The following is a 26,575-nucleotide window of genomic DNA, read 5'->3' as shown; positions in this document are numbered from 1 at the left end:
GGGGACTGGGCTTCGTGGCTCTGGCCCTTGTGCGGGTGGCTATGGACGCTGGCGACCTTGGGTGTGGCTCGCTGGGCTGGTGGGCCCGGGGTTACTGCCTTCTGGGGCTGCTTTGAGTCTCGCCTGTGGCGGGACGGTGGGGGCGGCTTCCCCTATCATGGAGGCACCCTGTGGGATTGGGGGTTGGGGGTCCTTGGGCTGGGTCGGGGCCTCCACCTGGTATGGCGGGGTCAGGGGCCCTGGTGCCGGGGATCCGTGTCTGTCCCCCGGCGGGGTCCTGCGGTGGGGGGGCTGTGCTCGCCCGGTCCCCGGGCACTGGCGGGGCGTGCTGGGGCCTGCCGTGGTGGCTGGGGCATGTTTGCCCCCGGATGCTGGGAGGAGGGTGGGGAAGGGAGGTTAGGTGTGGGTTGGAGAGGGAGGGGGGTTGAGGGAGGTAAGAGGGTGGAGAGGGAGGTAGAGGTGAATTGCTTGGTACCTGGGACTTGCTGGCCTGGGACCCTGCCGCTCCCACATTTGGGAGGGGTTTGCTAACCTCGGCCCGTCCTCGGGTGGGCTGGGCCCTGGCGCTATGTCCTGGACTGCCGCCACTCCCAGACAATGGTGGGGGACGTCTGAGGGATGGGGCTGACCTCCTTGATGCTGATCGAACTGGGGGCCCTGACCATGGGCTGCTGGCTGGGGGTTCCGCTGTGCACCCTCCCTGCTACAATTCTACAATTTCATTTAGCAGACGCTTTTGTCCAAAGTGATGTACAACACAAGCAAGAATTCAGACTGCCCTCGCACTGCGCGGTGGTGGACCCTCTGCCCGGATCTCAGGACAGTGCCCCTTGGTGCTCCAATCTGACCCCTGGACCAGATAGGCTAGACTCCCTGTTGGCTGGTTGCAGTGGTGACTGGGTGGTCAGCCAGGGGCAGTCTGGAAGTTGGCCCCCTGCAGGTCTGGCCCATTCCTCAGCCCCTCTTTGACTTGGCCATTCCAGGACATTGATGTCATTGTCCTTGAACCATTTCTTCACTACCTTGGCAGTGTGTTTAGGATCATTGTTTTGCTGGTACATCCAGTTTTGTCCAAGCTGGAGTTTCACAGCAGATTCCTTGACATTTTCATCAAGTATCCTGATGTAATCCTCCTTTTTCATGGTACTTTGGACCTTGACGAGATTCCCTGTGCCACTGGAAGAGAAACATTCCCATAGCATTGTGCTTCCACCACCATACTTGACAGTGGGCACAGTGTTCTTTGGTCTCTAGGTTTCTCCTCTTTTCCTCCAGGCATATTGAGTATCCATGTGGCCAAATAACTCCAGCTTTGTCTCATCAGACCACAGGATGATTGACAGATGACCTCTACAAAAGGCCAGGCGAGCTACCAGATGTTTTTTCCTGAGCAGTGGCGTCTTCCAAGCTTTATGTCCATGGAGACCTCCTCTGTGCAAAATTCGCTCAATGGTGGACCGTGACACCTTTGTCCCTGTCTGCTCAAGTGTTTGAATTCGGGCCTTGGTTGTGGTCCGGGGGTTGGTGTTGATCTCTCGGCAGATTTTCCTGGCAAGTATGGGGGACACCTTACGCTTTTGGCCACACCCACTGAGGTTTTTGGCAGTGTTGAACCTCTTGTGCTTGTTGATGATGCTCTGGACGGTTGAGACAGGGACACCATACTGCTTGGAAATGGCCTTGTAACGCTGACGTAGGTCCTCACTGAGCTCCTTCTTCTTACCATGATAACAGGAAATTGACAATGACCTGAACACTTTCCCACTATTTAGACTCCTCTGGAAAGATGTCTTTTTTCGCTTTAGCATTTGGCCAATAATGTTAAATAAAAGTTTTTATTCCATTGTGACATCTTGAAGGAATTATTGGACAAAAATTACCACATTTGGCACATGTTTGTTGAAATATTGTCAGGGGTATGAATAATTTTGAACTTGGCCTTTTTTGGAACTCCATCAATAAAATAACCCAGAAATATATGTTTTTTAAAATTTTGTATTGTTGTCATTCTTTCAATTGTTTGTCACATAAAGCTAACACACAAATTTGAAAACCTGCATTTATTTCATCACTTTTTGTTTCTTTTTTTTTTAAACCTGTCCTGTTCAGTAGCTGGGACAAGCAGCATCAATGTTCCTGGTGCCTTGATGTACTGAAGCAGTTTTATTTGCTTAGGAGGAATCTGATAAAGTCCTCCTATTGCCATTTATGTTTAATTTTATTAGGAATGGTATTGGTTCATTGTTAAAGCTGAGGCTCAGGAGTGGATAGAAAGAGAGAACAGGGACAGGATAGGGAAGACAAGGGGGAGGGGGGAGACAAAAACAACAGCAATAGCAGAAAAAAACAAACAAACAAAGAAAAAGTAACAACAGCAACAGAGAGGAGAAAAGAAAAAAAAGGAAAAAACATTGGTTGCAGAATTTCCGGTGCAGGCTTACCATTTGGTTTAATATAATTTTAAGATAAATGTCTGAGTGTGTGTTTATGGGTCAGTTGTGCGCCGCATGCGTGTATACGCGCGCGTGTGTGTGTGTGCTACGGTTTGTCTTGGATGCTGTGCGTAGCTGGCTGTAGCTGATGTGGGGGGGCCAGGACATCGCACCCCCAGTCCAGGATAGCAGATAGGTCAGGACCAGGACACCCCTCCCCCCAGGACACAGCCACAGGCCCAACCCATGCCAGGACCCATAGGAAAGCATAGGAGCAGCAACCCCCAGCTGGAAGTAACCCACAGAGAGACGGGGCAGAGATGACCCCGGTCCCGCCGGGCACCCCCCACAGCATGAGCAGAGCCCAGGGGCATAGGGCCCCTCTGGCCCGAGACCTGACCAGAGCCCCCCAAGACGTCCGCCAGCGGCGAGGCTGACACCCACCCACACCCCACACCCAGGCGGGGCAACCACAGCCCACTACAACGACCAGGCCCACCGCCCCTGATGAACAGAGCTACCCCCCCCCACCCACCCACGATCCCCATCCCCTCCACCCATCCCCTGTTCTCCCCCTCCCCCCAGAGCAGGCGGGCTTCAGGCTATAGGGCACCACCTGCCAGCCAGCCAGGACCCCCCACTCCCCCGAGAGGCCCAGCCCACCCGCCAGGGTGAGCCGAAGGCACGAACGCCCAGGACCGCCACCCTCGGACAAAACAATCATACTCTCATCTTCCTCCATACAGGGGCTGAGTACTCCATAGATGCTGATACAGTCCAGGGCACCTCAGACTTAGTGAAACTGCAAGCGAGCGATCCACCGCACAACAGCAGGGCCCGCGACCAACCCCAGCCCAACCACCACGCCGGGAGGAGGACCACCCCCCCCCCCCAAAGAGCCCCGGCCAGGCCCCCAGGTCTGCAATGGTGCAGTCAGCAAAGGAGGCAGCACAAATTAATTAATACATACAAGAAGCGTCTAGAAGCTGTCATTGCAAACAAAGGCTTCTCCACAAAGTATTAAACGAGTCTCAGATAGTGTGTTCAATATTTTTTTCCTGTGTTATTGCACATAATTCCACATAATCATTATTTATGGATTTGAATGTTGTGATGTCTTTTCATGTGTTGATTAGTTGAGTTAATACCAGTGTCTGGAAGAAATGTCACATGAATTGCATCTTTGGAAATAAATGTAATGACAAAAAAGTTAATGCGTTCAATACTTATTTCCCCCATTGTATATGTATGTGTATATATGTGTGTATATATATGTATGTATATATGTATGTGTGTGTATATATGTATGTATATGTGTGTATATATGTATGTATATGTGTATATATATGTGTGTGTGTGTGTGTGTATAGATGTGTGTATACATGTGTATATATATACATATATCACAATTCGTAGGCTTTATTTTCCCATCATTTGTCCATCCTAAAGACTCTCCAGCTGGTCCAAAATGCTGCTGCCCGCGTGTTGACGAGAACTAGTAGAAGAGACCATATCTTTCCTCTACTGGCTTCTCTGCATTGGCTCCATGTCAAATTTTGAATAGAATTCAAAATTTTCCATCTAACATACAAAGTCCTCAACCATCAGGCACCTTCATATTTGACAGAGCTCCTAGTTCCCTATTATGCAGCTAGAACCCTTCGCTCCCAGGATGCGGGGTCACTGGTGGTTCCTAGAGTTTCTAAAAGTAGACTGGGAGCCAGAGCCTTCAGCTATCAGGCTCCCCTCCTGTGGAACCGTCTCCCAGTTTCGGTCGGGGATGCAGACACCCTCTCGACCTTTAAGAGCAGACTTATGACCTTCCTTTTTGATCAGGCTTATAGTTAGGGCTGCTTAGGCTGGCCCTTAGATATGCTGCTACAGGCTCAGGCTGCTGGGGGATCTCCCATGGTGCACTGGGCTTCTCTCTCCTCCTCTCTTCCCTCTCTGTCCTCCTATATGTGTCATACATAAATCATACTCATACGTATTACTAACTCGTCTCCTTCTGTGGAGCCTTCGGGCTCCCCTCATCCCAGATCCCGGGTGCTGCTGGAGGAGGCTGCAGACCTGAAGAGGCTCAAGCTGCCACACGTAGCTCCACCTGCTCACATCCCCGTCTGTCCATCAGTCTCTTCCCTTTCTCTCTATCTGTGTCTCACTCTTTCTTTCTGCATATCTATCTTCCTCCATTATCTGTCTTTGTCTCTGCCCCGCTCTCCTGCTCTCTTTCCCCCCAAACGGTCAAAGCAGAAGGCCGTCCCCATTGAAGCTGGATCTGCTCGACGGTCCTTCCTGTGAAAAGAAAGGTTTTCGTAGCCGCTGTTGCAGGATGTGCTTGCTCATGGAGAATTGTTGGGTGTAAATTCATTGAAGGAGTGAGGTACTAGACCTTCTCTGCTTGTAGTGTCATGAGATATCTTTTGTTGTGATTTGGCGCTATATAAATAAAATTGACCTGACATCATGTCTTTCATACTGGACATCGTTCCAACTTTACTGTACAGTTCAATACAAGACAAACCACAGTTTTATTGAATAACTGATGAGAAAGGCATCAACTAACAGCTTTATTATTTGAAATATTATCGCTATCTGTCTTTGTGTCTGATCTTTTGTGTCATTTAGGAGACAGCAACCTCAGCAGATGCAGAAACCAGACTCTCACTCCCAAGCACACCTAGGTTGATGACACTTGGTAAGTGTAATATTCTCACGGACAACGGAAGGTGGCAGACAAAGTGTTAATGTGATCAGATGTAGAGCCTGGAAACATCTTCATTTTATGTAATAAATTGTCAGTCCTATGCATAAAATGAAGTTGTGGCAGGCCTGATAATGCATGTCTCCATTTAGTCAAAGTAGGGAGAGGGAGAGATCAATATTCTCATCACAGAATGTGATGCAGCTATAAGATTGGTCAATTTGGAAGGAGATTAGAGGTGCAAAGATTAAGTCAAAGTCTGGATGTGGCATAACTTGACAGCTTGTTAATTTTTACACATATAATGTAATTAGAGATGGAATTATTTTCTCCACTTTCTTATACTAAACCATACACTATTTTACTAATTGTTATAGGGGACTCTGTTCTGGAGGCACAAAAATGGATGCTGGCGATGGAGGGAGATGTCCTCATTCAGCCAGAGGACCTTCCTGACTTCTCTTCAGCGGCAACTGTCCTAATGGCCTGCTACTATGGGAATTGTGTCACAATATGTGAAATAGTTTTCCTTTTCACAACTAGACATTGTTCATAGATGTTTAATGTTCATTTGTTGTTGTTTTACTGAAAAGCTGTATCAAAACAAAGGTTTTAGGCCCATTGGCCAACACAGGCCATTTTATAATATTTAAATTGTTCTTAAAAAGTCTGGTCCTCTGTATGTCTGTATTTTAACAGGGTTTGCTTTCCCTACAAATAAACTGTTTTAATGTCAATTTTAAGTGCTGTGGTGCAGTATGTTACAATAATTTTCTAGTATGACAGTAAAATACTTACAGAATCCAAAAAATATCACGGTTAACGGTTGTGTTCTGTAATTTTGCTTCATAGTACTTCAATTACTATGAAACCAAATTACAGAACATAACCGTAAACAGTGATGATATTGGATTCTTTGCAATGGAAGCTACTGTATGTTAAAGTAAATTTAAGGATAACTGTAATATTAGTGGTTACAATTATACACTGTTATTTTTATTACAGTAAACTCAACTTTATTTATAAAGCACTTAAAAAACAACCACAGCTAAAAACAAAGTGCTGTACATAAATAGTCATAAAACATAATAATCAAGTAAAAAACAATAAAAATAATAAAACAGGAGCAAAGTCTCATGCTGGGTCAAAAGCCAAGGAATAAAAATCGGTTTTAAGATTAGTTTTAAAAATGGACAGTGAAGAAGCCTGTCTGATGTGCAAAGGCAGATCGTTCCATAATTTGGGAGCAGCAACAGAAAAGGCTCTGTCCCCTCTGAGCTTCCGCTTAGACCTCAGTCCTCCAGGAGCAGCTGATCAGCTGACCTGAGGCACCGAGCAGGAGCATGAGGGTGAAGCAGCTCAGAGAGGTAAGGGGGGGGGGGGGGGGCGAGACCATTTAAGGATTTAAAAACAAATAAAAGAATCTTAAAATGAACCCTGAAGTGCACAGGCAGCCAGTGGAGGGAGGCCAGAACGGGCGTTATGTGCTCCTTCTTCCGTGCTCCAGTTAAAAGTCGAGCAGCAGCATTTTGTACCAACTGGAGATGTGAGAGGGAAGACTGGCTGATTCCAAAGTAAAGTGCATTGCAATAATCAAGCCGAGACGTGATGAAGGCATGAATCACAGTCTCAAAATGCTCACGTGCAAGAAAGGGCTTCACTTTTACTAACTACCTGAGATGAAAGAAGCTGGACTTCACTACTGCACCTATTTGACGATCTAGTTTAAAATCACTGTCCATCTTAAAACCCAAGTTTGAAACAGTTGGCTTCACATACAGAGCCAAGGGGCCCAAGTCAATAGGGGGAGGTTCACAGGAGCCACTGGGACCAAACACCATAACTTCAGTTTTCTTTTTGTTAAAATTTAAAAAGTTTAGGGCCACCCAGGCTTTAATGTCATCAAGACATAACAGAAGTGGCTTAATTGAGAGAGCATCTTTCTTTTTTAGTGGCATGTATATCTGACTGTCATCAGCATAACAGTGAAAAGAGATGCCATGCTTTCTGAGAATGGAGCCCAGAGGAAGTAAATACAATGAAAAAAGGAGAGGCCCTAAAAGTGAGCCCTGTGGAACCCCAAATGATCGAGGAGCAGGGGAAGATTCAGAACCAGCAAGGCTTACACACATAGTTCTGTCTGTCAGATAGGACCTAAACCATCGCAGAGCACTACCACAAATGCCCACTAGGTGCTGCAACCGAGATAATAAAATATTGTGATCCACTGTATCAAAGGCAGCAGTTCAGTCCAGCGGGACAAGAATCACATAATCTCTAGAGTCGTTTGCCAGGAGGATGTCATTGAAGACCCTAAGCAGTGCTGACTCTGTGCTATGCAGAGTCTTAAAACCTGACTGGAAAACCTCCAGAATATCATGCTCATCCAGAAAAGACTTCAGTTGAGCATACACAACTTTCTCCAAAACCCTATAAATAAAAGGCAACTTAGAGATGGGCCTTAAGTTAGCCAATACAGTGCTGTCAAGGCCAGGTTTCTTAAGCAGTGGTTGCACTACTGCATGTTTAAAACTAATGGGGACAACACCAGAAGACAGACTGCTGTTAATAACGCCCAGAACTGACTGCCCGATACTGGGGAAAACTTATTTTAAAAAATGAGGAGGGACAGAATCATGAAGGGAACCTGATGGCTTCATGTGGCCAACGACATCTTTTAAAAATGACAAAGTCACAGGCTCAAACTTATCGAACACAGCCGGGCAACGGACAGAAGCAGAGGGGTCAGCGGCAGGAGCTGACATGAGAGCCCTCGTGATAACAACCTTATCAATGAAAAAGTGCAGAAAGTTATTGCACATTTCAGTGGATGCTTCCAGGCAGACAGGCTGTGGGGGCATTAAGAACAGAGTCAATGGTTTTAAATAGCACACGTGGGTTGTGGCGATTAGACACAATAATGTCTGACAAGTGTTGTCTTTTAGCCTCTTTAACAGTATTCTGGTAGTGATGCCAGCAGTCCTTCAACATTAGAAATGACACTTGCAGCTTGTCCTTCTTCCACCTGCGTTCAGCTCTGCGGCACTCCCTTCAAGCTGCACGAGTTCTGTCATTGAACCAGGGCTCGGGTTTAGCTTTAGGCTGCACAGTTTTAAATGGAGCCACAGGGTCCAGTATGGTTTGGCAGGAGGAGTGAAACCAAGAACTGAGCTGCTCCGTATCCAGAGAGGTTGAGCGGAGGGGACACAAAGCTGGTCGAAAGCCGCAGAGAATTGACCGGCAGTGAGAGGGTTAAAAGTCCGACAGCGCCGAGCAGGAGCGCGAGATTCAAGTGCAGCACAGGAGAAGCCAACATCAAATGTTACGGGCATGTGATCAGAGAGCACATTGTCACCGATCTCAAGGTTGAACACAGACAAACCATGGGAGAGAACCAGGTCGAATGTGTGTCCATGTTCGTGTGTGGGACCAGACACACACTGCACCAAGTTAAAAGAGTCAATAAGGCTTAAAAAGTCCTTCACCAGAGGCTTATCAGGACAGTACACATGTATATTAAAATCCTCAACAATGAGGACATGATCATAGTTTGGCATGATTCCAGCCAGAAAAACAGAGAAGTCATTCACAAAGTCCTTATTGTATTTGGGGGGGTCGGTAGATGTCGGCGCACAACACCGGATCAGAGCGGCCCACCTCAAATAAAGTCACTTCTAAGCTGGAAAATGACGATGCTACAGCGCACTGCTTACATTTAAAGTCATTTTTTATAAACAGTCGCCGTTCCTACACGCCCCGATATCCGCGGGGAGTTAAAATAAGAACAGCCATCCGGTACAAGTTCAACAAGAGCGCTGCACTCACCAGCACCGATCCAGGTCTCTGTCACACAGGGGAAATCCAAGCCACGGGAGCTGATGAAGTCCCTCAGGATAAAAGTTTTGTTTGCCAGTGATCTGGCGTTCACCGGGCCAATCCTAGCGGGAGATGCGGCTTGTAGTTCCGCGAATTGGGGGGACCCGTGCGGCGTCCTCAGGCTCCCAAGATTCAACCCGCGCTAGCGGAGCCGAGGAGAGCAGGGGCGGCGCGGCCAGAATCCCTCATCCAGGCCGGCAACAGGTACCAGGCAGGTGTCGATGGGGTCCAGGAAACGCCAGGGCACAACGAAGGGAAGATATAATCCATGTCCTGACTGGGAAATGGACGAAAGTGAGGAAGTGTTTGCCAGGCAGACCTTCAACTTCACCAGCCGACTGCTGCGTTTACCGCGGCGACGGAGACGCTCCCGCCGAGGGGGTAGGGCCGAGGCCCGGTGCAGGTGAGTCAGGATTCCCGATAGGAGTGGGGACAAAGTTTTGTGTCCACCATGATCAAATGCACTCAGATCTCTGACATTATGTCGCAGATCCAAGAGAGTTTGGCGATCGTACACCAGCAGAGACTTGATCTGTAGAGTGCCAAGGATTAGGCACAACAAAAACACCAACCAAATTGAGAGCAACAGACGGACAGCCAAACACACCGGCGCCATCTGGCTCTGCCAAGTAAAGTACAATAAACTGTAAAATACAGTAACACATATTTTGGGTTTAAAGTAAGTTGTCACAGTTGTGTACAATGATTTGGTTCCAGTAATTTGAATTGTCATGATTGTGTACTGTGATTAGATTTACAGTTATAAAAATACTCATGTAAATGTAATCACAGTAAACACACTGAAATGTAATACATTAATTTACTGGCATCGTGCTGCCAGCAAGTTTCTGTAAATTTCACAGCAAGTACTTTACAGTGCATGAAATCACAAAATGATGTTCCAAATTGTGGTTTATTGTGATTTTTCCTCCTTCATAAAACTTGGATGGCAAAATAGAAATTATATCTTTGAGTTGAGTAAGTCTCAAGTCTTTGGGAGAGAGGGAGATCATACTTAAATTTTGCTGCAAAAATACACAATGGCAATTTCTCTTCGATGAATGAAATAAAGTGAATTATCCAGAGCACGCATTTCATGTTTTCATTAGGACACCCTGACGATAATGTGAAGGTTATGTAAAAATTCCTACTAAAGGTAACACAAAAAAAAATAGTCTATACCGAAGAATGTAGATGCTCTCCTTTGAAGATAAATGAGTAATGTCCAGTAAAGCCATGTTAATCTATGGTGGGATTTTACTTGGAACGACCTTCCAGGGCATTTTCCCGAACCTTTTAATAAAGTTTTCAAAGCAGAACCCCTCTGAGACTGAGCAGCCGCTCTGAAGATATGCTGATCTGTCAAGAAGAGGGGATGAGGTTGCACCTCACTGAGTTGTATTTTCCTATCTGCTCTTTGCACCCATATAAACAAACACCTGTCTACCCCTTTCACACTGCACCAAAAACGCGGGTCAACGCAGGTTTTTCGGCACTCTGAAAGGGTTGACTCGGCATTTTGACCTGCGTCAATCGACTCGCCAAGTGACCCAGGTTTTTAGCAGCGCAGCTCGGCTCGCCTGCAGCGTGAAAAAGGCAACCAGTATCATCTCAGGTTTCATGCGAACTTCCTGTCGTGTCCTGATTTTGTCACTGTGCCGCCTGTCAGGCTTCGCCTGTAGCTTCTTCGGCTCCCTTCCAGACTAGCCAAAACTCCATCCTCCTTCGCTGTATTAGCGCTCAGACATTTTCCAATCTGCGCCGATTTTGTATGCTTTGCAAAAGAGACAACATTGCAATGCACGCAACAACAACACTAACATTCGACTCGGCGACATCCATGTTGTCGTTTGTTTACATCTCAGTGTTCCGGCGCACGTTTATGTGAAATGATGACGTTGACAGCGCGATGACATACAAGACAGAAAACACAGGCACGTAGCCCTCACAGCGGGAGTTCAGACCCAGGTCTTCTGGAAGCTTGAATGCGCCTTAATGCCGAGCAAATGCGGGTCCAAAAACCGGCGTTGACATGTGTTTGTCAGTGTGAAAAGGGTATAAGACCTTCCCCTCGACTTTGGCACTCCTTACCTCTACCTCTGCCTCTTTCCCTATATTTTTTATTTCTCTGTAAGGTTGCTGTTAAATATTCCTGAGCCTTTAAAAATGAGCTACATTCTTGGCCTTTTCTTCTTCTTTTGACTACAATGGAGAAGACACATATAGTGCTTTACCTTTTGATCGCACCCCTTGTCTACTCACATTACCAGGTGATTAAAGTAAGATAGACAGAACTCTATTGATCCCACAATGGGGAAATTAGTGTGTTACCACAGCTCAATTCCAAGAAGGAAAGAAACAGCAATTAAATATATCAAAGAAAGAGAAGAAGAACATTATATACAAGACACCAAAACATACACGGTTTGCAATTATAGGTGGAGGGTTGTAGGTATTTAGATAAATAATGAATAAATATGTGTGCGTCAGCTGTAGGTGTGTGTGTATATGTACTATAAATATGTGCATGGGGGGGTGCACTGTGTGTGCATACGTGACTACAGTGGGGGGAGGTGACAGAGGAGGTAAAAGTGTCCGAGTGACTCTCAGCATCATGAAGTGTTGAAAAGTCTCACTGCTAATTTGCAAGGGGGATAATATGACACCAGTTCATGCTGAATAGGACCAGCCAGATTTGACAGTTTTCCAGTCCGCCTTCAATATTTGAAATAGGTTTGCTTTTGTGAGAAAAAGCAGGGGAGGATGTTTGGAAGGTCACCTCAAAGGGGTATTCTTTGGAAGGTCACCTCAAAGGGGCATTCTTTGGAAGGTCACCTCAAAGGGGCATTCATTGGACTGTATTTGATCATGTTTGGCGAATTCCAAATTCCTGCACCAGTAAAGTGGAATGATTCCATTAAAGCTTGGGAAATGGGTGCTTTATCTTTGTCATATCTTCAGACCTCACCACTTCCAAAAGCCATCAAACAGAGATTGAGACATTCATTGAACTGATAAGTCATGACACCGCACTTCTTCATCTTGAAAGCAGTGTAGTCTTGGATGATGTTCATGCAGTATTTGGATAGCTCTGTCTTTCATACCTTGTGAAATTAAGTTGTTTCATGGTTTTTAATGGCTCCAGCCTTAGCTCTTTTACTCTTTGTTTTAGCTCTCTCTGTTTTGCTTTTGTGCTTTGTCTCTTTCTGTTTGATTGGCAGGTCAGTAGGGTTGCAAGGCACTTAGCTTCCCATGTTCCTTATTGCTGTCTCCCACTCCTCAATCTGACTGGCAGTAATTACATCATGGCCAGACCTGGTTTGTCCCGGCAACCCAAAAGAACTGCAAACTAGAGAAGTGGGAAATAGGGATGATGTAGCTATATAAAAATGGTACTGAAGTAGCAACATAAGAGGATAGCAAATGGGAGGGAGCAGAGAGAGAAAGTGGGATTCAAAGGAGAAGAGGCAGTAAATGTTACACATCACTGATTACTGGCAGGCCTCTTTTCTTTTTCATTTCCACCCCTATTTTCATGCCTCCATCATAGCCATGTATACTATTTCCCTGCTGCTCACTCAAACATACTTGCATTGAGAAAGTGTTCCCTGCATATATTTCCTCTAATTTTCTGCTGACATACAGCATATTTCACTGCTATAGTGCAACTCTAAATTGGAAATATTCCAGGAAGACTCATTTTTCTTTAGTGGAGATGAAATGGCAATATTTTTCACATGTTACTTCCGTTCATCATTTTGACAGCATCTTGACAGCATACAAAACTCAGGTCTTCATTTTAAATTAGATGAAAGACCAAAAAAGGGACTATAGGAAAACCATATAGTAAAATTACAAACAAATTACCAGGTTCAAAAGTCCTTATATCTCTACTGTGTTTAAATATCATTATCATCTTGTTTTCACGGAGAGAAAGGAAAAGAAATTCAATCATTCACAGGGGATGAAAAGACACTTTTCTCAAAGAATTTCCTGACTTCATTTTAAAAATGTTTTTTCCGTATTACTAAGTAACAAAAACTTTATAATGCCTTATTCCACCTCAAGCTTTTGCATCAGCAATTCTGTCTATCTATAGACATTAAATCCTGGATGTCCTCTAACTTCTTAATGCTCAATTCAGATAAAACTGAGGTAATCATTTTTGGACCTAAACACCACAGGGACACGCTCTTGAATCGGATCACTACTCTAGATGGCATCACCCTAACTTTGAGTACAACTGCAAGGAACCTTGGGGTCATTTTTGACCAGGACCTTTCCTTCAGCTCCCACATAAAGCATGTGACTAGGACCGCCTTCTTCCATCTGCGAAGTATCGCTAAGATTAGGAATATCCTTTCCCAGAGTGATGCTGAAAAACTGGTGCATGCATTTATCACATCTCAGCTGGACTACTGCAACTCTCTCCTGTCAGGATGTCCTTAATACTCCCTAAAGAGTCTCCAGCTGGTCCAGAACGCTGCAGCAAGGGTTTTGACGGGAATTAAGAAGAGAGAACACATCTCTCCCACTTTAGCTTCTCTCCACTGGCTTCCTGTAGGATCTAGAATTGACTTCAAAGTCCTTCTGCTGACTTATAAGGCTCTCAATGATAAAGCTCCATCCTATTTGAAAGAGCTCATTAGTCCCTACTGTCCGACCAGAGCACTCCGCTCCCAGAATGCAGGTCTTTTAGTGATTCCCAGTATCAATAAAAACAGACTGGTAGGTAGAGCCTTTAGTTACCGGGCTCCTCCACTGTGGAACCAGCTCTCTCCATGGGTCAGAGAGGCAGACACTTTAACTACGTTTAAGTCCAGGCTAAAGACCTTCCTCTATGACAGAGCCTTCAGTTAGGACTGGTTCAGGTAGCTCTGAACCATTGATAGCTATGCTGCTACAGGCTTAGACTGCTGGGGGACACATCAGGTTACATGGAGCCCTTCCCTCCTCTCCTCTCCTCTCCTCTCCCCCTCTCTCCTCCTCTCCTCCCTGCACATTTTTGGAACTGTCACTACCACTACTTGTTGCACTTTGTAGTTTGGCCTTGGTGTCTCGCAGTCTCTCTGTGTTTCCACAGATCCACCAGAGCCCCAACCGCCGCCTGCATCGCCCCCCCCCCCCCCCCCTCTTATTCCCTACTGTTACACCGGCTTGCGCTCCCCTTCCATGAACCAGTCTGCCATCCAGTCCCCCATCAAGCTGGCTTGCTCTCCCTGCCTCCCCTACCAGAAGCTTCCTTCTTCAGCTGTTATTAACATTTCCGTGTTTCTCACATTCTGCATTGTAAACTGTTTTCTTGTCTGTAACAACATCTACTGCACGTCTGTCCGTCCTGGGTGAGGGATCCCTCCTCTGTTGCTCACCCTGAGGTTTCTCAGAATTTTCCCTGTTAAAAGGGTTTTCTATGGAGTTTTTCCTCAGTCGATGCGAGGGTCTAAGGGCAGAGGATGTTGTTATGATGCCATGTGAAGCCCTTTGAGACAAACTGTTTGTGAAAACGGGCTATACAAATAAAATTGCCTTGCCTTGGCTTGCCTATCTCAATGGCTAAGTTTTCGTATGGATATGTACTTTACCCACAAATATTACAGGTGGTGGTAATTCATCATTTACCATATTTTTGAACCCAAGCAGTATATTTATGGTCTAGGATGAGTGTTTTTGGACAGGCTATTACTGCAAATGTAGATAGCTCTTGTCTTTTTCTTATATTGGCTATAGCATTGTATCTCAATGAGTAATGAATGTTATTCTGTGTTTATATTGATGTTTTCAATTCCACATGGTGGCAGCACTATTTAAGCACCAGTGAGTCCCCTGTTTTTCTTCTTAACTTTCCTTGTCCAATTAATCATGTATGGTGAGCCCATGTCGTGCATTATCGGTTGATGACGCTCCAGTCAATTTAACTTGATGTAACTATGCAGTGCTAATCAAACATGAATCAATGTCTTGCCTCAAAAGGTCTTAGAAACAATTATTGTTTATCTATAGAATTGCATAGGTTGTCACAGAATGGCATGGCATCAGTGCTGATTTTTTTGACTGAGCAACAGTCAGTGAGAAACTCCACAACTCGACCAGTGACCAATCAGGCAACTTCAGTCCCCATCTGTGAACTACAATCACTCAGTAACATTCATGTTTATTGGACTGGTCCTCTGGTCCAGCCAAAAAGAAAGGAAGCAGAAGCTGAAATATTCTAAGTACCCAAGATATTTAATATAAGTGCCAAGTTGGGATTGAACTCCCAAGGACACCAACGGACTAATCCAGCAAAGCATTGCAAAAACATGCCACGTTTGAATATGCACCCGGCAAAATTGGACATAAAATTGCAATCACACTGCTACCAACTACATCACCAAAACAGTGTTCTCTGTCTGTATATGTATATTTGTATTAGGGAGTCAGGAAACTAAGCTTGCAATCTTGGGTGAAAATTAAATTTGTAGGGGACTAGAAATCTTTTTTTGCTCATTCTGATGTCCTTGCTGCACAGTTCCTAGACAATATGCATACTTTTACCTTTGCTTACATCAGTTTTGTTGTCCTCCCTTTCCTCTCAGCAGCATCAAGCTTCAGTTTTTGCCATGCCTCCTTGGAGCACACATTGTCCGCTGAGGAGCTGAGCTACCAGCTGCCACGTCGCTCTGGAAGCAGCAACCTGACCTGGCATGACAGATGTGGCCAGAAGACAACACACGAGCCCACCGTCAAACTACTGCAGCAGCCTGGCATTGAGGGCATCCAGGTATACGGACCAAAAGCAATTTGGGAGAAACAAGAAACATTCAAATGAGAAACAAATACAATATACCACACTTCAGTGCAACTTTAGTGCGAGACAAATCTGAAACAGCAACTTCTCCTTCTTGTGTGTTGTATTGCCCCCAGTGGACATAGAGGACAACACTGTAGATCAGGTGCCAGCAAATAAGTTGGTCTCAGGCCACTCATTTGTAAGCCATCAGATGGTGGGCCAGGTCATCAGTGTTGCTGCCTGATCAACAGAGTGGACCTACATAGCAGTGCACATGCGAGTAACAGCCCTTGAGTATTTGTTCTCAATAAGGAAATGCGATAAGATGTAAGCACAGTTTGGCAGGCAAGGTTGGCAGGAGGCAGGCTGACCAACTTGCACTTTCCAGGCTTGAGGTGGTTGATTGCCAGTGCCCTGATGACAAGACCACAAGGTCAAGAATTAGAAAGGACATCAAAACTTATGAAATAACTGAAGATCAATGAAGTCAGGTTCAAAAGATAAGTCTCTGCCAAATAAGACAGAATTGTCTGGTACAGGAGTGGAGCCTGAGTTGGGTATTATAGCAAGGTTGATGAGGTAGTGATTGAAGCTAGGTGTGCTTGCTACAACTATTGGGGAAAGTTGGACACACACCATCCATCCATCCATTTTCTCTACCACTAATCCATTAAGGCATCTGTGGGCTGGAGCCTATCCCAGCTGACACTGGGCAAGAGGCAGGGTACACCCTGGACCAGTTTCCAGTCCTTCGCAGGGCCATCAGGAACAATTAGGGGCTCAGTATCTTGCTCAAGAATACTTTGACATGGTTACCGGGGAAAGAGACACTTCGGTTGCGAGACTGCCACTCTACCCCTGAGCCACACCACACACCAGCACTGCAAACAATGTAAAAGGGAAAAACACAAGACAAGGTGCAACCAAAACAAAGACCCAAAGTCAAAATAAACAAATACCCCTGACCAAACCGTACACCCCCCACCACCTTTTAATAAAAGACATTGTCACATCCTTTGCTTCATATGTGAATTGCTCTCGATTTAAAACAGCTAAGATGGAGAGACAGTTGGCATCCTTGGAAAAAACTCAAGACGCATTCTGTGCTATATGAGCTTGTCAGCTTAACTTGTTGAAGAAAAAACTTAATGCATTCCTTAGAGCAGATGCTGAGTTTTAAATTCAAAAGTCTAGAGAACACCATTACTTTAATGGTAGTCGGGGCAGCTCTGCTCCCATGAGCGACGGGTGTGTATTTCTGCAATGCAATCTGCAGAAGGTAATATTTTCTCCACTCCAACCAAGATTAGTACAGCTTTTTCATGTTTCTATAAAAAAAACTTTACACTTCTGAATTTAAATTCAACAGAGATACATTTAGTCACATTTTATGGATTTAAATTTGGAAAAATTGTCTAGCTTAGAAGCAGCTGACTTGGGAGCAAATATATCATTAAAAGAACCATGGGACACAATACATGAGATGAACCTGGGTAAGTCACCTGGACCAGATGGTATCCTCATTGAAGTCTATGTCAAGTTCTGGACAGAACTGGGCCCAATGCTTTTGAGTATGATAAACACATCATATCGCAAAAGGCTTTTTTTTCTAAAACAAACAAACACAGCCTGGATGTCTTTTCTCCTTAAAAAAAAACATAAAGATCCAACACTGTGTGGCAAATACCGGCCAGCGTCATTGATAAATATAGATATGAAGATATATGCAAAGGTATGGCATGCCGTCTTAATAGATTGTAGTGTTGAAACTACCTCTCCCAAAGTAAAATGAAAGTTGTTACTTTCAACTGTAAACTTCTATTTTTAAATTATAAATTGAGGGGAGAGAAAACCAAGCAGTTCATTTCAAACAACAAAAGTCTGAGTAAATCAACCCCACTACTTTAAAGTAAATAAGAATAAAACCCCACAACATCTGGAATTAAGGCTGCACAACTCTCTTATATTTCATCTGCCAGAAAAATCATCATCATTATTTAAATAAAGCAGAGTAAATCAGGGAAAAAATCATCATAACACCAGATTAATAAATCAGGATAATCAGTCCAGTTTCATGAATGATGGTGAGAGTGAGGGAATTTTATGTAGTCCATCTGAGGGACATGTGGGTGTATGGGTGTGTGTGTGTGGGGGGGGGGGGTATGGAGAGAATCCAGTTCAATCAGGTATGAGCAGAGTGGAGTGTGTATTTCTGATAGGGGAGAGTAAGGGGGTTTGTGAGAGCTGGGGTAGTTATGAGGTCAGACAGGGAGAAGCCAGGAGAGTTGGAGGTAAAGGGGACAAAAACTTATCTGGTAAATATCAGTGTAGCCATCAAGGAAGTTCTCCAACCCAGGAATAAACCACTGTTACTTCCAAGCAGGAATGGTCCACCTGCTCCAGGGATTCTGTAGTTTCCTGAGTCCTGGGGTCCACTTCCAGTGCTATTCACTTTTCTTCAGTTTTTATTCATTTTTATTTTCCACTCTTTTCCTCCTTTCCTCTTTGCTCTCACTTCCTCTGTATCTCTGACCCCCTTTCTCTATTCACTGTAAGGCTGCAACAGCAAATCGATAAATCGATTAAAAGTCAAATTGGTTGTTGAATTTCCTGACTTTGTTGCCAAACAAATTTGATTATCGATAATTCATCAGCAAAGAAGCACAAGTGTTTTGTAATGTCGTGAATATATAAGGGGGAGACGAGTAAGAGTTACACGCACGAGCGACTGCAGATCACAACAACAATGGCGGCGTCCACTGCAGCAGCATGTGGTGGTAGGCTGAAAAGAGCTAAGGCTGGGAGTATTTCACTCTCATTAAAGAAAAGAAAAAATTTACTGATAAACTTTGCAAGGAGGACTTCGCTTGGCACGGGAGCACGACAGTCATGAATGAAAATCTGAGCAGAAAGCACTTGGGAGTTTTAGCGGAGCTGGATGAAAACTCGCCTCGGTAAGTTGGCTTGTGGGCTTGCCTGTAGCATACTGAGTTGTCTTGGCTTTTAACATTTAAAATGTACTTTCCACAGCGGAAAGCCTGGTTTCTTTTTACCGTACTGGTCAGGACTTGAGTCCAGTACTGGTCAGGACTTGAGTCCCATCAGTCTATTTATTACTCTATTTGTGCTATAGAAACATGAACGCAAAGACGTGATCAATTCACTCAGCAGGTTGGTGATCCGGTCTGGGGCGGAAACACTATGTGCGTGTATGTGTACGTGTATGTGTAATTACGGGATAAAGTAGGCAGGTCTCGATCGGATCCGAGCGTTGGGCAGTAATAGAAACCAGGCTTCTGCATGCAGCCCTGCACCGTAAAGCCGAGACATCTACGTCATCTATACATCTATGCCGACTGTGTGCCAGATTATAGAATCAAGAACATGAAATGACTAGAATGTATTTTTTCAAATGACAAATAAATGTTTTATTTTTAATCTTTTAAATTTTTTATTGTCTTTATTGTTAATTAGAACATGCCAAAAACAACTTCATGTTAAATTGTAAAGGTAATTGCAAAAAAGTGCAATAATACGATTAATCGATTAAATAATCGCAGATTAATCGATAATTCAATTAACTGTTAGTTGCAGCCTTAATTCACTGCCCCCTTTGTTTGATTTTCCCTCCTCTCTGAGCTCACAGGTGGAGCCTAATTATGATCTCCACTTCCTCCTTCACACCAGTGATGTCACTTCCTCCTTCACACACACACACCCCTCTCTGCAACAAGATATTTAGGAAAACTTATCCATTGATCAAATTGGATCTGTGAAAGGCCGCTTCAGCTCAGACAATCTAAGAAGACTATAACATATACTACACTTTACCTCAGATCTTTCTGATCTCATGACTTCATCTGGAATTCTAACTCTTGATGCCCGAAAGGCCTTTGATAGGCTTGAATGGGACTACCTTTGGTCCTTACTGGATCATATGGGAATAGGTAAATCCTTCATTGGTTATATTAAAACTCTTTATGCAAATCCAGGAGCAATGGTTTTAGCGGGTGATTTCTGCTCTCCACACATTCCTATTTATCAAGGTTCCCACCAAGGGTGCCCACTGTCTCCTTCATTATTTATCTCTTGAGCCTTTAGCTTAAAAAAAATACAGCAGTCCATCAGTATCATCCCTATTACAATAAAGTCCACCATTTATTATAGATCATTGTATGCAGATGATGTTCTCCTCTTTATTAGTGAATTGTTGCAGTTTCTTCCTCATGTCTTCAGGTTGCTCACAGAGTTTAGCAGTATCTCTGGCTTTAAAGTCAACTGGCAAAGTCAGCAATTCTACCGCTAAGTGATAATAGAGAACATCTGAGCCAATTTAATGTTCCCATTGTAAATCAATTTAAATATTTAGGAATTGACATCTTTCTTAATTTGGAAACTACTGTGGAGAAGAATGACATTGTAGGTTAAGACAAGATCCAAACTAATTTATTTTATTTATTTATTCCAGAAACCTGGGTGTCATGATTGATGACCAGCTGACCTTTAAGGTTCATGTGGCCTCAGTTTCTCGGTCTTGCCGTTATGCCCTCTATAACATCAGGAAGATCAGACCCTTCCTGACCCAACAGACCACACAGCTTCTGGTTCAGGCTCTTGTCATCTCATGCATTGACTACTGCAACTCTCTTCTGGCAGGCCTCCCTGCATGCTCATTCAAGCCTCTGCAGATGATTCTAAATGCAGCAGCACGTCTGGTCTTCAACCAGCCAAAAAGGGCACATGTCACCCCGCTGCTGGTTTCTCTTCACTGGCTTCCAGTGGCAGCCAGAATCAAATTCAAGGCACTTCTCTTGGCTCACAAAACAATCACAAGAATGGCTCCAGCCTACCTGGAATCCCTGATCCAGGTCTACTCTCCTTCTCGCCCACTACGCTTTGCATGAGAAAGACGCCTGGTGCTTCCAGCCCAGCGCTGCTCTAAATCTCTAGCCAGACACTTCTCTTCTGTTGTTCCCATATGGTGGAACGAACTACCGAACTCTGTGCGTTCTGCTGAGTCCCTTTCTACTTTTAAGAGACAATTGAAGACTCAATTGTTCAGAGAGCACCTAGGCACTTAACCTGACTCTTCTCCTCTTTGTCCTGTGGGGTAGAATAAGTCAGAGGGTCCAAGACCCAGCACTTAGTGATTATGTAGCACTAACTGTGTTGTGTGATGTTGTATGTTTGTCCAAAAAAAAAAAAGAGGGGGGGGGGGCGACACTTCTTCTGCCACTAGATGGCAATACCTGTGACCAAATCACAACTGAAGCACTTTTGCGCTTACTGTGGGTTTTTCCTTTAGTCTGAATTCTTGCTTGTGTTGTACGTCACTTTGGACAAAAGCGTCTGCTAAATTAAATTGTAGAATTGTAGAATTTAGGAAAGTGGATGCCAAAACCTGTATCTTTTGATGGCAGGATCTTAATCATAAAAATGATGGTACCACCTGTGATTAACTTTCTGAGCAATCCATGCTGCCTCGGAATCCAACAGAAGGGTTTTTGGAATCGACTTCATAGTTCGATTGGTGAGTTCATATGGAACCATAAGAAACCAAGGATCAAATGAAAAACCCCGCAAAGAGAGAAATCAGTTGGGGGGTAGGGCCTCCCAGATTTTGAAATTTACCATTGGTCATTTGTACGATGTACTATAAAAGCATGGTTGGATCCATCAAATCCAACGTCTTGACATCTTTTGGAAGCAAAATTGGTACATCCATGTAGATACAGGACCTAGTAGATAGTGCGCGTGCACCAGGACGTTTGCTGCCTGTTACAGTCGCTCTTACTCTTTATTACTTTTAACTTATTTTTCTACCTTTAACTGCAAAGTCTGTCTTTTTTTTTTTAGACAAAGTCTTAAGCTCTCCTGTTTCACATATACATCCGAGTGAGTTTGAGGATTTTCATAATGGGAGAGCTGACTTTTTCTGCAACAACCGTTGCACAGCAACGCCGCTTTGTTTACACCCGTGATCAGCTGTTTGAGCTGAAGCTGGCCGGCATGTTGGCCAAGCCAATGGATATTCCTGCTGAACTCTGGAGATTCAGAACACACAGACGGTGCAGAGGAGGTAAAAAAAACGGCGTGGCAAGTCAGCTGAGACAAGACGACGGAGGATTATGGAGAGAAAGTATAAGCCGTGTCTCCCCTCTCTCATTATGGGTAACGTGAGGTCTCTGGCAAATAAGATGGAGGAGCTAACGGGGCTTGTTAGGAGCCAGGCGGAGTATCGGGAGTGCAGCTTAATGTGCTACACAGAAACGTGGCTCCATGAGGACATTCCCGACCACATCGTCACCATTAAGGGCTTCCGAACTGTCCGGGCGGACAGGGACAGCACCGAGAGCGGTAAGCGCAAAGGAGGTGGGCTGGCTGTGTTTGTCATCAACAGATGGTGCCATCCTGGTCATATTACGGTGAAGGAACGCATCTGTAACCCGGATATTGAGCTGCTAGCCGTGGGACTCCAGCCATACTATTTACCTCAGGAGATTTCACACGTCATCATGGTGGCTGTTTACATCCCCCCCTCTGCGAACCCGACGACGGCATGCAACGTCGTACACACGGTTGCAGCGTGTCTACAGACTGACCATCCCAGTGCTCTCTGTATCATCTCAAGGGACTTCAATCATGTGACAATGGAAAAAACTCTCACTACTTTCACACAGTATGTGAGCTGCCCAACAAGAGGGGAGAGGACCCTGGACTTGCTCTATGCTAATGTAAAGGATGCCTATAGCTCCTCTCCCCTACCCCACCTTGGCAGGTAAGACCACAACCTGGTTCTACTCAGCCCTGCTATGTGCCCTTAGTGAAAAGGCTGCCTGCAACCACAAAGTCAGTGAGGAGGTGGTCAGAGGATGCCTATGTCACGTTGCAGGGCTGTTTTGAGGCTACAGACTGGCAGGCACTCTATGAGCCCCATGGAGAGGACATCAGTGGGCTCACAGAGTGTATAACGGACTACATAAACTTCTTTGTAGACTGCACTGTCCCAACCAGAACGGTCCTTTGGTATCCGAACAACAAGCCATGGGTAACAAAGGACATCAAGACCACCCTGAATGCCAAGAAAAGAGCCTTCAGAGACGGTAATCTGGATGAGGTGAGTCCGAAGGGACCTTAAGAGGAAGATCAGAGAGGGCAAGAACATGTACAGGAGGAAGCTGGAGCAGAAGCTCAAAACATCGGGCAGCGGAGGAGTTGAGGGAGGCCTGGAGAGGGCCAACGAACTCAATCTCTACTTTAATAGATTTGAAATGCCCCCCCCCCGCTATTCCCGCCCACATATCTACTGCCTGCATACGGCCACTAGACCCCCCTCTGCCCTCCACACAACCCCCTCCTCACAGTCCCCCTTCCTCTTCAGGTGAGGGTCTCACCCATCCCCCCTCCTCCTCTGGCTCCCAGGCTGACAGCCCTCTTACAAATGAGGACTCCTCCCTCCCTCCAGTCACCCCCACAGTGTCTTTCACAGCTGACCAGGTGAGAGGACAACTGAGCAGACGTCACACAGGCAAGGCTGCAGGTCCTGATGGTGTCAACCCCAGAGTCCTCAAAGCCTGCGCCCCCCCCCAGCTCAGTGGATTCCTTCATCATGTCTTCACCATGAGCCTCAGTCTTCAAAAGGTCCCTGTGCTGTGGAAGACGTCCTGCCTAGTCCCAGTGCCGAAGACACAGCGTCCCAACTGCCCCCAAGACTATAGACCAGTGGCACTGACGTCTCACATCAGGAAGACCCTGGAGAGACTCATCCTGGAACAGCTGAGGCCATCAGTCCAACACCTGCTGGATCCCCTCCAGTTCGCCTACCAGCCCTGACTTGGAGTAGAGGACGCCATCATCTTCATGCTCAACTGTGTCTATGCTCACCTGGACAAACCGGAGAGCACTGTGAGGGTCATGTTCTTTGACTTCTCCAGTGCTTTTGACAACATCAGACCGGTGCTGCTGGGTGAGAAGCTGACAGCCATGCAGGTGGAGGCTCGTCTGGTGTCCTGGATCGTTGACTACCTGACTGGAAGACCACAGTTTGTACGCTTACAACACTGTGTGTCAGACAGAGTGGTGAGCAACACTGGGGCTCCACAGGGGACAGTCCTGTCTCCCTTCCTCTTCACCCTCTACACCACTGACTTCAACTACAACACAGAGTCCTGCCACCTTCAGAAATTTTCTGACGACTCTGCAGTAGTTGGATGCATCAGGAAGGGTGATGAGACTGAATACAGGACTGTGCTGGAGAACTTTGTTACATGGTGTGAGAAGAATCATCTCCTGCTCAATGTGACAAAGACAAAGGAGCTGATTGTGGACCCCAGAAGGATAAAGACACCCGTGACCCCTGTTTCCATCCAGGGGGTCAGTGTGGACATTGTTGAGGACTACAAGTACCTGGGGGTGTACTTGGAAAACAAACTGGACTTTTCTAAGAACTCTGAAGCGGTCTACAAGAAGGGCCTCAGCGGTCTCTACTTCCTGAGGAGGCTGAGGTCCTTTAACATCTGCAGGACCATGCTGAGGATGTTCTATGAGTCTGTGGTGGCCAGTGCCATCCTGTTTGCTGTTGTGTGCTGGGGCAGCAGACTGATGGTAGCAGATGCCAACAGACTAAACAAACTCATCTGGAAGGCTGGTGACATTGTAGGAGTAAAGCTGGACTCTCTGACGGTGGTGACAGAGAGGAGGATGTTGTCTAAACTCCACACAATCTTGGACAGCATCCACCATCCCCTACATAAAGTCCTGGTTCAACACAGGAGCACATTCAGTGCTAGACTGATCCCACCTAAATGCACCACAGAGCGCCACAGGAAGTCATTCTTACCTGTGGCCATCAAACTCTTTAACTCCTCCCTCTGAGTGATTTCATAACTTAACTGTTGCGATACTTAACTGTGCAATACTCTTGTCATAACTACTGTATTTGTAAATAGTTTAAACTTATTCTTATTTTATTCTTACTCTTACACTTTATCTTATTATCTTAAAGTCTACACTATTATTGTAATCGTAACTTCATACTTTACTTTATAGTACTTCAAGAGCTTAATAACTGTAACAAAAGTATTTCCCCCCTGGGATTAATAAAGTATTCTGATTCTGATTCTAATCTTAACAGATATTCCTATGAGACAAGTTAAAAGTTTGTGGTGCATAATATCTTCCAACTATCGTTTACTTGATGTGGCTATATGGAGTTACGTGTGTGTATTGGTGTTGTAAAAAATATCGATTTATCGATTAAATATCGATTTTACTACAGTACTAAATGACTTTTCAATAATATCGATACTCTACCTGCCTCCTTGGTTTACACATGCGCCGCCGCTGCCAACACAAACACACATACAAACAGACAGAGCGCTGCCCTAGGGAGCGAGCCATCGTGCAGCAGCCCCTCCCCTCTTGCCTCGCTCACACAAACAGCGCTGGATGTACTTTTTTTTTGTGTCGTCGCTCTACGTGTGAAAGCTGCCATGGAAGTTGGAGGTTCTTTGGATTTGAGTCGAATGAACAAGAAACCCAAAGGACAGCAGCAAGCCCATATGCAAGAGATGCAATGGAACTATGCCGACAAAAGTCAAGTCAATTTTATTTATAGCGCCAAATTACAACAAAAGTTATCTCATGACACTTTACAGGTAGAGCAGGTCGAGTACCACACTCCTTCAATGAATTTACACCCAACAATTCTCCATGAGCAAGCACATCCTGCAACAGCGGCGACGAAAACCTTCCTTTTAACAGGCAGAAACGTCGTGCAGACCCAGGCTCAATGGGGACGGCCTTCTGCGTTGACCGGTTGGGGGGAAAGAGGGCAGGAGAGCAGGGCAGAGATGAAGACAGATAATGGAGGAAGACCGATATGCAGAGGGAAAGAGTGGGACAGAGATAAAGAGAGCGAGACAGGGAAGAGACTGATGGACAGGCGGGGATGTGAGTAGGTGGAGCTACAGGTGGCAGCTTGAGCCTCTTCAGGTCTGCAGCCTCCTCCAGCAGCACCCGGGATCTGGGACGAGGGGAGCTCAAAGGCTCCAGAGAAGATGACGAGTTAGTAATACGTATGAGTATGATTTATGTATGGCACATATAGGAGGACAGAGAGGAGGAGAGAGAAGCCCTGTGATGTCCTTCAGCCTGACGAACTGTGGCCTGTTGGTGAGGTAGCTGGAGATCCAAGCAATCAGGCAGGGGTCCACTCGCATTTGTAGGAGCTTGTCCTGTAGTGCAGGGGGCTGGATTGTATTAAAGGCACTTGAGAAATCCAGGAAGAGGATCCTCACTGTGCCTTTCCCCTTGTCCAGATGCAAGTGGGCTTGGTGTAGCAGGTAGAGGATGGCATCCTCTCCACACCAACCTTCCCCCGGTAGGCAAACTGTAGAGGGTCCTCTGAACTGTAACAATGCATGACGTCTTCCATAGGGTGGGCTCTTTCCCGAGCTGCAGACTCCGGTTGAAGTCCCATTGTAGCGGCTCCCCAAGTTCAGCAGCACAGGTCTTGAGAAGCTGGGGACACACTCTATCTGGTCCTGCTGCCTTTCGGGGCCGAAGCTTCCTCAGTTCTCCTCTCACCTGGTCAGCTGTGAAGCAAGGAGGGGGTTGTGGAGATTGTGAGAAGGGGGGTGGTGGTGGAGGGAGGGGTGGAGGGGGGCTGCTCTGTTGCTGTGGAGGGGGGGGGGAGGGGCGGTGGGCCATGGAGTAGGGAGGAGGCTGCTCAGCTGTTGCAGAGGGGGAGGGGGGCGTTGGAGGGTTGTGTGAGGTGGACTGGCTGAACCTGTT

General features: G+C 45.6%; 1 protein-coding gene across 4 annotated transcripts in view; it reads left to right on the top strand.

Annotated features, from left to right (window-relative positions):
• The window catches only part of samd10b (sterile alpha motif domain containing 10b), a 113,667-nt gene that overhangs the window by 17,515 nt on the left and 69,577 nt on the right, over nucleotides 1–26,575 (top strand). For 2 of the 4 annotated variants that reach the window (XM_086213827.1, XM_086213828.1), the window contains exon 1: nucleotides 12,852–15,772. In XM_086213827.1, coding sequence (XP_086069953.1) covers nucleotides 15,533–15,772 — 240 coding nt within the window. In that variant the 5' untranslated portion in view covers nucleotides 12,852–15,532. Of the gene's footprint in view, nucleotides 1–12,851; nucleotides 15,773–26,575 lie in introns of those variants that run through there. The other 2 variants (XM_086213830.1, XM_086213829.1) reach the window with 2 other exon arrangements.

The sequence above is a fragment of the Aulostomus chinensis genome, chromosome 9 (assembly GCF_037954235.1).
Source record: "Aulostomus chinensis isolate RoL2024-O1b breed Wild chromosome 9, RoL_Achi_v1.0, whole genome shotgun sequence".
NCBI classification, from domain to species: Eukaryota; Metazoa; Chordata; class Actinopteri; order Syngnathiformes; family Aulostomidae; genus Aulostomus; species Aulostomus chinensis.
Note: the sequence above shows the minus strand (reverse complement) of the source record. Positions and strands in the feature narration are given on the sequence as shown.